The sequence below is a fragment of the Vidua macroura genome, chromosome 12 (assembly GCF_024509145.1).
Source record: "Vidua macroura isolate BioBank_ID:100142 chromosome 12, ASM2450914v1, whole genome shotgun sequence".
NCBI classification, from domain to species: Eukaryota; Metazoa; Chordata; class Aves; order Passeriformes; family Viduidae; genus Vidua; species Vidua macroura.
This window is the reverse complement of record NC_071582.1, coordinates 5820793-5832690: the sequence shown is the minus strand read 5'-3', so window position 1 is coordinate 5832690 and position 11898 is coordinate 5820793. Positions and strand designations below refer to the sequence as shown.

Genomic DNA, 11898 nt, shown 5'->3' with positions numbered 1-11898 from the left:
CTTGCTGCACTGATACCTTATCTGCTTCAGCTTCAGAAAGGATTCAATAGCTGTATTGCTGAGGGCTGTAGCTCTCAGGAGCATTCCTGATCAAAACACAATTACCTGGCAACTTGATTCTGTAGGCTGTGAAACCGACCATGGAACGGGAAGGTAAAAGGTGCTGCTGACCATGCTGCAACCTCACCCAGGTTGTTCAAGTGTTGATACGGTAGGTCTGTGTAAAGAGAGCCCTTCCTCCAGTGGCTTTTAGCTGCTGCTCAGCAGCTGATGTTGTTTTCCTCAACACAAACTTACACCGGCTTTGGGAATCCAAATGCACCTGTTGTAAAAGACCTCATTCTCCCTCCGAACACAGGGCTCATTAAAACATTCATTTGTGCAAATATGAGTGCTGTCAAAATGGTGCATTGAACTGATCTTGTACCAAGGAGCTGCAATAGAGTTCAGGGTGTACTGTGTGCACAGACTGTTACCCATTTAGGGACCAGGTAGAGTGAAAAACACTTCCACCTGAAGTTTATGGCCTGAAAGCCGTATAGAAGAACAGCCTTGATTTGGTAACAGCCTAATCCTTTATCCTAAAGGTAAACTAGTCCTTCTTCCCCCTCCTGTCAATATCTCAGTTTGAAGTGTTAAACAGCAAAACAAGGCACAAGAGCATGATAGTAACACCAAGCAAGGCAGTGCTTTTAAGCATTCTTAAAAAAAAAAAAAAACAAACAAACAACCCAACAACATAGAAGTCAACCTAAAACTTTATTTAGTAGAAAACTTTCAGAAGACAATTTGTTTGAATATTTGAAGCACTACACTGACAACATGCTCATTAAAGACAATTCTCGTTCTCCTAAGCTATAATCTCGTTTCATACTGCACCCTTTATTTGTTGCTTTCATCCTGACAGAGAGGCTGTACACATCTTCTTCCGCAATGCCATCAAAAAAGAAGTCCTCATTGAAGATGGGATTTCTGCTTCTCTTTATAATTGTGCTTTTCTGCTTCTGTGTTTTCCCTGGCACCAGGGAGAAGGAGATACAGCAGTTTATGGTTTTGGGCTCTACAGAATCATCATATAAACCCTCTGCACTGATCAGGCGGATCCGCAGCCTTTCATTCTCTGAGCAGTATTCAGCTGACAGCCTCAACACGCCTCCCTTGTCCATTACCACAGTACTCTCTCCCACCAGTCTCTCCCGACTGCAGGTCAGGTCCACTGGAAAGATGGGAGAACAGGAGGTGCTAAAGCTCTGTATGCCAAGCAGCCCCTCAGAGGCCCTCCTGATGGCACTGGGGCTGTTATCAGTGGAGCTGCTCTCCTCTGTAGAGAGAGAATTGTTCCTGGGCATAATGTATTTGCTCTTGTCTTTCAGTGCTCTGCAGAGCAATCCCTCCTGACTTTGTGCCTTGATCAGGGAGCATGGTCTGGGAGGTGACCTGCTGAGAAGTGGAGAACTGAATGGAGAGGAATCACTGGAAGAAGCAGTGTCACTGTCACAGGCACCTTGCCTGTGCAGAGAGAGATGCTTGGGTGGCAGTCTCACAGAAGCAAAGCTGATAGCAATGGGATTAGACATGCTCCCTTTGCCACTGAAGGTGTTAGCTCTGGATCGAGACATGTTCAGGCTGGGCAGAGCAGCACGTGGATCACCATGGAAGATGGACTCCTTCCTCCTGGTGTGGGGACTCTCCAGCAAAGTGCAGAAGCCATAGGAAGTGGGGGCTCTGGGAAAGTGGGGCAGGGAGAGCGCTGCTTGGGACTGTGGGTCTGCATTGGTGCTTTCTTCCTCCAGGGCAGAGATCTCCTCTTCAACACTTTCCACCTGAATGAGATGTGGGCAAGAGCTGGAGCTATAATCAGAAGCAAGAGCTGCACCCACTGAACTGTGATCCTGGTGGAAGCCACTGCCCTTAATGGAGCCAGAGCTGGTCAGCCTGGGGGGAATACAGAATTTAGGGATTCTGTCAGGAGTGATCACATTTGGAAAAGCAGCAGCCCTCAGTTGGGCTTTTTCTGGCAGATTTTGGCCTTGTGGAAGTCCCAGGAAGGAAGAGCTGGGGAGGTTTCCATTTTCATGTGATGCTCTGATCTTTTCCAACAACCACATCACTGTAGCTGGGCAGGAGGTCCTCAAAGGAGAAATCCACCTGCAGACACACAGAGAGGAAAAGATACATGAACATCCTTTTTGGACACAATACAGGCCAAGCAAGGCACAAAGGGTGCCACTCAAGGCAGGACTAGCACAAGCCCATGTTCGAAACAGCCCCTGCCCAGTGCACTACCTTTAGCGAAGTCAATTGGTGCAAGAACAGAACTAAACCACTAAAGAGAGAAAACAGCATCGAGTCACTACTAGAGGAAAATGTCCCTCTCGCGTAATCCCTACCGTGTTTTCCCCTGAGCAGAGAACGTACCTTGACAAGTGCAAGCCTTGTTCTTTCCAGCGGCCCCGGCTCGCTGCTACCCGGGCTCGTTCTCAGCAGCTGCGATCGGGATCACGCAGCCCGCCCCGAGCCTTTTGTAGCCGTGCCGGGCGCCTCCCAGTCGCGCCTCCGGCCGGCGGAAGGGGCGGGGGCTGCCACCGCACCTCCTGCTCTCATGCGGAGGGTAGAGGAGGTAAAGCGGCGCCGCAGCTGCCCAGCAGGGCAGTCTGCTGGGCACCGGGGCCATGCCCGGAGCAACGGGGAGGGACTTGCCAAAAGGGGCCTCTTACGGGAAAGCGCTTTTTGACCGTCTCCTTTTCGCCCCCGCAGATCAGCAGATGTTCCCGGCGCTTGGCACTCGCCTGCGAACGTGGGGGGACGGGGCTGCCCGCGTTCCGGCCCCAGCCCCTTGCTCTTCCCCTGCTTCCAGTTTCTTTTTGATTAGAATCTACTTACAGAGGCGTCCCGTGGTGTTTCGAGATAACTAAGAAACCCAGGACAAAAGCAACATTGTTTTGGGGATTCATTTCTTCTGGAGATCCTGGCAGCTTTCCAGCGTTAGAGCGGTAGGAAGTGGGGATTGCGGTTTTCAAGCTCATTTGTAAAGAACTTTGCTGCCCTTCTACATCTGAATGCGTGTCCACCCCTTCGTTACTCACAAAGAACACGGGACTACGGAACGCTGACACAGCGTTCTTATCACTGATACTAAGCAGTAACAGAAATGGGAATGCAGGTGCAGTCAGGAGAAAGACAAGGCACGAAATGCTTTGGCAAGTCACCTTGAAAAGCAGCATATCAAAAACCCAGGCCCGCGTGACGCTTAATAGACCCTGCTCAAAGCCAGGTGGGATCCATGAATTTCCTCACCAACGCAGCAGAGCCTGAACGGACCTCTGCAAACTCTAATTATTCTGCAAGCTGCAAGTAGGAATCTTTAATGCAAAGCCAGGAAGGCCTGCCAAATTGGTTGCCAAAATACTCATCTGAAGCCTATAACACAGGGCTAGTAGACAAATAATATTCTTCCCTCTTCCGATGAAGAACTAAAGTACATATTTACTGAGTGCTTGAAATAGACGAGATGTGCTCACAGAAAACAAATCCCGTGGGCAACAGGGGCAGGGAACATTTTGAACCTGCTGAAAGATTTAGCTGGGTACACGTGTGTTCTGGGTGTAAGCCCTGCCTCACTTCTGTTTGTTTACACCAGTTAGGCTTCATTAGCATAACAATGTCCTGGTGATTAAAATCTGAGAAAATTCTTTTTGTCGTGCTTTGTAAAAAGGTTCAGGACACCACAAATATCCCAGTGACATTTCAGATGTAGGAGCTCGTGTAGTTTACTTAGATGAATTTAGCTGATGTGGGTGTGCTTCAAATAATATCCAATCTAATTTAGAGGCTTCTGGTAAGGGTTAGTGCTTTTCCAGCCAATGAGACTTTACAGCAGAGTAGTAAGAGGAGTTCCTGGAGATGCTGGGATGCTTTCTTTTAGGAAGCAGTATATGCATCTTATAGCTGTTATCCATTCAGACCAGGCAATACTGTACCATGTATCATGCATTACATACCATGTAGTTTCCAAAGAGTAAGTGAGCTTGTTCTATGTGCTATGCACCTCTGCCTTTAATAGCAAAGAACAAATTAACTCTAAACATGGAGACAAAATTAAGGAAATGGTACTTTTTTAGTGGAAACCTTATTGCTTTCAGTAACAGATCACAGAAGTTGTTCATATACAGCAGTCATGGCAACCAGCCTCAGGTGTACTAAGTTCACAGCTGGCATCAGGCAGTGATGAAATAAAATAGCTACCCTGTTATAGGTACGTGATTTCTCCTGAGTCTCTTTACCGTCAGTGAAAAGAGTTAGGGCTTCTCCAGAGGTGATCAGAGTGTCATGATCACAGTTGCCTGTCTCCCTCCAGTGACTGTAAAGAGGAAGCAGGTGCCTTTCACGGGGTGGTGGATCCTCCCCTTTCTATGAAAGCGTGCACTTTTATAGACATTTAACAGATTGCTCATGTGCTGGGAGTTCAGCAACACTTAAGCACTTGTACCTGCCCCGTGGAAATAGGCACTCAGATGTGTATATATAGCTTCCTGTGTTCAGAACAGATTCTTTCCTTGATTAGCTTCAGAGCATAATTAAAATATGCTGCCAAGAAGACTTCCTGTTGGTATAAAAATGTGGCTACAATAATCCATTTTTAAACCGGATATAATTCGTGGCAAGTCTTTATTACAACCCCTGTACCAACAACAGGTGAAACCCTGGGATCTCGGCAGGAGCTGTAAAAAAAATGGAATTTCCTACCAACACAGGAGGAAGTCGGGAGTTTCCCTTCGTGTGTTACTGATATGATTTATCTCCTGCCGCTCGGCCGTCACTGGGCTCAGGAAAGGTCCGTCCGCGCCTTATCGCCTCCGGCTGCGGGTCCCGGGCAGCCCCTGGCGGCCCCGCCCCTGCGGGAGGCCGGGAGGTGCGGGTAATACATCAGAGCCCAAAACATGGTTGAAGCTGACTGGTTCAAGGACCTGGCACTGCAAGGAGAACCCTTTCAGTGGTTTTCAGGGGATAGAGAGGTAGGAGAGCTGCAAGAGCTGACGGCCCTTGGAGAATGTGCACCAGGGGAGGGGAAAACACTCCCTGCCGGTCAAAATGACGGGACAGATAAAAACCAAAAAAACCTCTGGTTCTGCTCTGAAAGGGGGAGATGTAAATGCCAGTCCTGGATGAGACAGCACATAACAGCTCACTATTCTTAAAGCAACAGCAATGGCTGTGCATTATATTACCTAAAATATTCCAAATTTCCACAAGCTTTTGTGAGAATAGAGAACCCAGTTCAGCTTTATTTTCCTAAAGAATGCAGCGGTATCTCAGCTGTAGCTTCTTGAAAGAAGACTTCAATCAACTGAGAGGCACTTAGATACATTTTTTTTTGTTAGAGATTGGTATCATGAACAAACACAGCACATTGTATAGTGCATTAATTCCTTCCTGTCACTTTGACAAATATCAAAGATATCTATTAGCAGACTGCTCACCATTTCTGGCCTAAATCAATGGCCAAATCATTCTGCATTACTTTCATAGTAACACAAAGAAGTAACAGAGGTTCAGCAGAACTAATTTGACAACATGACCTTTCTCTTTGTATCACAGAGTAGCTTGTATTTTATCTCATCAGCAAAGACAAGGTTCTGCATAGCTTTACAAGAAATGTCCATGCTCCTTTAAATGAACAAATGAGCAGATGCCCAAGTGCTGGCAGCAAGAGCTCAGGAGTTGCAGGGCCCTTCAGGCACTTGGGGACTTTATGCCAAGTATCTCAAGTACCTTGTGTCACAGCAGTGTGAACTGTAAAAACCTAAAAGCATGAACTGAAGAATTCATTCTTGATAGCATATTACATAGTCCTGTTATAAGAAGCTGAGAGTTGCCATGCAAAAATCCAAGAAAGGTATGCTGTTCCTAATTCCACTCAGCCGGTTTCCCAAAAAAGCAAATTTCTACAGATAGATAAGCAGGATAAAAATTCAACAGCAAAGTGGAGCAGATTTCCCAGGACCAGAGGGTTTACTAGACAGCCTGGGCAGTTTAGATATATTGATGGAAAGAATCCTAAAGAAGACTGGAAGTAGTTTGAGGGAGGAAGACAAAAGAAAGTGGGATTATTTAATTAAAAGAAATACAGTAGGCAGAAAGACTGCTTGCTTTTGGGGAAAAAAGCAGGGATTTTTGAGTTGTGTTACACAGCTCCAACTTTGAAGGCACATGTGACTCTCAGCCAAGGCCTGGCAAACTGCTACCTTTCAGTGCAATGCCTTTCAGTGACTTGCAGTGATTAATCTTAAACTTCAAAGGGGAAAAGGGCTCAGGTACTCAAAAGGAGGCTGCTGGTACCCCTGTTATGGCCACCACTGTGAAGCATCAAAGTATCTGATCTTCCTCCAGGGAATCAATAATACCAATAGAGCTAAAGGATGTCCAGTCAGGAAGATAACTTTGCAGCTGGACATATGCTCACTGAGAGGCCAGCAATAAGGTCACAGCCAAGTCACACAGATGCAGACACAAAGAATGGAAGTTTCATTTCCTCTAAAAGATTTACACTCCATAGAATACTCTTCAAGTGCCTTTAATTCAGATTCTTGAAGCCATGGCAGTGGCAGAGGTGCACAGTTTGCAGAAAGACAGAAGGAACACATATCCAAGGGACTTCTGCATAAACTGCATTGTTAGTGGATGTTTCATTTAAATCTTATAGGGCTAAACATGATGAAAACCTAAAAATTCCCATGACATTTCCCACAGTTGCAGCTCTGTATTACAGACTGTGTTTCTTTCAAGAATTCTACAATCTGGTAAAAGTAGAACTGCCCCTAGACTGTCTTGTTCAGGTGACTCTTCTGTTGTGGAAGATTGACTTATTCCAGTGCCAAACAGCTCAAATTCAGGGCAGGCCTCTCCTACTAGGCCAGGTAACTGTCTTTTAGGATTCTCAGGAAAAAAAGTCCACCAAACTGATTAGGTCTTCTCACAGAGATGTACTGTGTTACAGCAGTAATGGGCTCCAAGCATGTCATGGCTTTGTAGAGTTACTGTGCTGTGGCTTATAACAGGATACATCCTCAATAATGAAATGTGAGAATTACCACTAGTATTTTCCTCAGAGTAAAACCAGAAATTAAATCAGGCAGTACAGCTTTATAATTTATAGACCAGACGATTTCAGTTGAAAGGGACCTACAACAATCATCTAAGTCCAGCTGCCAGACCAATCCAGGGCTCCTCAAAAGTTAAAAGTGTGTTACTGAGGGTTTTGTCCCAAAGCCTCTTAACACACTGACAGGCTTGGGGAATTGATCACCTGTCTTGAAAGCCTGTTCCAGTGTCTGACCACCCTTTTGGTAAAGAAATGCTTCCTAACATCCAGTCTGAACCCATCCTGACCCAGCTTTGAACCACTGCCACACATCCAGTCACTGCATCTGGATCCCAGGAGAAGAGTTCAGCACCTCCCTCTCTACCTCCCCTCATCAGGAAGCTGTAGAGAACAATTAGGTCACCCCTCAGCCTCCTTCTCTTCAAGCCAGGCAAACAGTGTCCTCAGCTGCTCCTCAGCCACATTCATTTCAGATTCCCTGCTTAGACACAAAAGCATAAATAAACACTTCATGCAACCATTTCTATTCTGGTAGCCTCAACAGAAGAATATTTTCTGCAGTTTGATCCCATGCCTAATGTACTCTTAATTTGATGGTCATTCTCATGTAACTTAAATTAATTAATTCCATATAAAGTTACATTGACACCTGCAAAGTGAATCACACACACAGAAGAACTATTCTCTCCATCTTCTTTGTGCTCTAAGTAAATTTAAATATGAAAGATAAAAGCTACAAATAATTTTTGTTTTCAAATAAAAACAAAGAAATAAAACAAAAAGGTCTCCACAAACCTTCAAGGATCACTTCTATCAGGGTTAAAGAGAAAAAGAAGAAAACAGTGCCAGGACTGTGTATTAGGAAACTAAATCTATGTTTGTCCATGCAAAGAATGTATTTTTTACATCAATTTCAAAAAGTCAAATTAGAGAAAAAGCTATGGATCTATGTGTCTACATCATTTTATGCCTCAAAGGAAGACTATATGAGTCAGCAAATGGATAATTGTCTACAACTAACACCTTAACCAGGTATTACAATGTCCGTAGTTATTCTTTGGAAGAATAACTCCTAGGATTTCCCTGCTTGCCAGCCATCTTCCTTCAAGACAAAACCTAAAGCTGTGAAGTTAGACACCAAATGGTGTGCCCTGTGATTTGCACAAATAATATTGAGAATTTCCTCAACAACTGTGCCATATAATACTCCTGTAGTCATGCAGAAACTTGTAAAACGTGATAGGGATTTCCAAAAGTATGGCAGGGTTCACCTATGCACTGCAAAACACTTACTGGCAGGTTTTATTAAACAAGCAGTTCTTAATAACCTTCCTCCCTGTCCAGTCACACCCACAGGAGTCCTTCTCTAAAGAGCACAGATCCAAAGCAACCTTAAACTGAAAAAGACAGGATCTCTCTGTAATGCTCCTGAAATCCATGCTCTCAGGATTTCCTGGCTGGCTGCCGTGTGTCCTGCACCTACAGTATGTATGAAGATAAAGGCACCAGATGACGTGTCTGGGTTGGAGCAGCAACGTGCTGGTACACACAGGGCTCATGAGAAGGAATAAGGCAGCAAGCCAAGGGCGTTCCAAAAAAGATAATTCACCTCATCAAAACATGCTGGGTCTTGACTGGGAGTGTTTAACACTTCAAAAACAGGTGTGTTGGCAAACATCACTTCCCATCATTTTCCATGCCATGAGCTACAAAGACTGAGATGTCACTGCAGGAGGAGAGTTGCTAAGCTCTGCCCTAACAACAAGTGCAGCTGCCTGCAGGCCATGCAGTCACACTGTGATGGGTTGTGAGAGCCCATCAGGAGAACCCAACTCCAAGGAATTGTGTGTGGGGACTATGTTGTTCCTCCCTTGGCCCCAGCCCATTCCCAGTGGCAGGCAGATCAAGAATTAGGTTGGGGAATTCTGCCTGCTACTCCAGGCAGCTTGACCTAGTCATTGCAAATTAAATATTAAAAAAGAAAACTCACCAATAACTGAAGAGTTATTTTTTTCCTGTGAAGAGTCAAATTTAGATGAACATTTCCTCTACCTGAAGGTGGCACAGCACACTGGTGGAACTAGCCACAATATCTTGATGGGTAGGACATGTAGTCATCAGAGTTATACCTTTAAGTGGAATACATTTCAGAGTAGTCTCACTAACCAGCAGCATCTCATTAAGAAACAGATGTTGTTTTTGGTACACTCAAGTTCAACCTTCAAAGCTAGACTCTTCACCCTTAGGCCCTCAGCATTTCTGTGTACAAAAGGACAGTTCTTTTTCTAGAATTTCCACATCTCTAGATTGTGGCTTTCTGTCCCCTAGGTTGTGCTTCTGCAGGAGTATTTTCAGAAATGAGATAGCATTCCACTTGTCCTTTCCATTTACAAAACAGGGCCTGCTATGGCCCTGACCCTGCAAAGCTTTGCACAGATGATTTATGATTACCTCCCTTATCTTAGATCTCCTAATGCCCAAGAAATATTTGGAGAACAACAATCCCTTGGACTATCAGTGGTGGGAGGGAGAAATCCATTAATTAACCTGACACTGGTAAGAGGAATCTGATTCCAGGAATCAGTGTGAAGAGCCCTGCAGATTTCAGACAGCTTTGGCAAAAGACTTGGGATTTTGTGGAAGTGCTGGTTTTAGTCTTTGGGAGCAGAAAGGGTGAAAACAGACAGTGACAGTTTTGTTATCATGAGGATATGGATTGTCTGAAATTTCATTTAAGGGAAAATTAGAAGAAAAGTCACAGGATACTATAATTATATCCAGGGAAAAAGCAGCAGCTCTGGGGCATGTTGTGGATCACACCCTAGAATTCCCATGTTAAACATCTGCTATTAATGGTTTACAGCCAGGGATGTGTAGCAAATTAGGTTAAAAGTACTTGGAGAACAACACTGGCTCACAGCAGCAAGCAAGAAGAGTAGCAGGAATGCCAGGATTTTCCTTGACAAAATTACTTCCAACTCAGGAATCACTAGGCATGAGAAAAACTGTTTAACTACTGCTACTAAACACAGGATTTAAACATATGGCCAGATATTATTGTACAAAGAAAAATAATTTGCAGTTATTGCTGTCACACGCATTCTCATTGGAAAAGCAGAAATAGGCTTATGTGGCTATAACAGATTCTCTGGCACATGGTAAAAATTGTTTCATGGTGAGGAACTTTGCTTAACTGGGGAGGACAAAATTAAACCGTTTATTGCTTGGCTTCCTCATCCTTTCATTCCCTGAAGCAAGCCTGAAGTTTGAATCCTGCCTCAGCCTCCCTCTCCAACCCCCAGGGCCAGCAGGCTCCTGCTGGAGCAGGCAATGTGGAACACATGGCACTTGTGTCATGGGAACCTCCTCCACCCCAAATGCTTAAAACAGTCTGCAATTTACTTGTAGTGCATGTTTGACTAGAGGCTTCACACACCCAAAAGCAGAACCCAATACTTCAGCTGTTAAGACACTTGTGGGGTTTTTTGCTACCCAAGTGTGTAAAGTAGAAGATGTTTCCCTCTGTTTCCTGGCACTTACAAGTATCTTCCACCATTATTTTGTCTCAATTAAAACAACAAATACAGTGAAAGCTCTGGAAATTGCTTCTTCTAGCACCGGTCTTAGAAGGAGCTGCATAGACAGGTCATTGGGAAGAAAGGAGGGACATGAGGGGAGGATACCTTTTCCAGGCTGTACTTGTGGGAAGCATAGCTCTCTTCCTTCATTAAGCAATTAATAGTGTGCTTAATTGCTTGCTGGGCAGCACCATCCTCAGAGCTGAGTGTGAAACCAGCCAGGTGATCCAGCAGGTTCTGTATCTTCCTTCTACATTAATAAATTATAAACTTCCTGGGCAGCAGTCTTTTTCAGTCCCTGGCATTAATTTATTATGCAGATGATCAGCTGAGGGCAGGGACCAGCCCCTCTCCTGTGTCTCTGGGGCAAAACCCACCTGAAAGCTGCTGTTTCACAGAGAAAATCCCATCTCTGGCCTCCAGACTGAGATTGCTCTTCTACTCTGTGCCACAGCAGTGTCTGCCCCATCAGCACTCTCAGACAGTAGGGCCAGGATCAGAAAGCCATCAACTTGTCCCTGCTGCTTGTAATTAAGCAGAACTCTTCAGCAAACTGCAGGCCAGCAAATGGCCCAGGCACTAATAAGCCCAATACTCTGGCTTTGATTATTCCCAATATTGAGCTCCATGGCAGCAGCAACCTCACTCTGTGCTGTTTGCTCTTAATTGCTATTTACTGTGATCAGTGGAAATTGGGAAGAACAACTGATCTTAACTAATTAAAATATTATACTTGGCAATTTACTGCTCAGCAACTTTCCTAAAGCAATGAAGACTGTGATTCATTCAGCCCCCCAGATATTTAGCCCACATTGTCCATTCAAAGATCAGCTCTTTCAGGCAGACTAAAAGTCATCAACAGCAGCCTAACTTTACCTGTCAACAATTTGCTCTCTTCTAAGAAAACGATTCAGATTTGTTCTGCTTGTGGTTAGATGTAAGTCAAAGCCCCTGAGAAGTTGTGAGGAACCTTAGTGACCCTAGGCTTCATTAAGTTTTCTGAAGGAAACTTGCAAAATAAGCTACAGGTTTGCAGATTTCTCTTCTCATTTTTGAAGTATTGCCCTGGCAACAGGGAGCTGCTATGACGCTTACATTGATAGAAGCCCTTCAAGTATGGTTTCAGAGGTATGATCTTATTGGTACTATGCAGGAGTACATTTCACTCACTGAAAGGAGTGCCAGACAAGGGAAAAGAAGCACTCTTGGGCTTGTGCT

General features: G+C 44.7%; 1 protein-coding gene across 4 annotated transcripts in view; it reads right to left on the bottom strand.

Annotated features, from left to right (window-relative positions):
• Positions 1 to 740: 740 nt before the first annotated feature.
• The window catches only part of LOC128813454 (C2 calcium-dependent domain-containing protein 4C-like), a 29672-nt gene continuing 18514 nt past the window's right edge, over positions 741 to 11898 (bottom strand). For 3 of the 4 annotated variants that reach the window (XM_053988593.1, XM_053988594.1, XM_053988592.1), the window contains exon 3: positions 741 to 2148. In XM_053988593.1, coding sequence (XP_053844568.1) covers positions 810 to 2148 — 1339 coding nt within the window. In that variant the 3' untranslated portion in view covers positions 741 to 809. Of the gene's footprint in view, positions 2149 to 2418; positions 2843 to 11898 lie in introns of those variants that run through there. The other variant, XM_053988595.1, reaches the window with a different exon arrangement.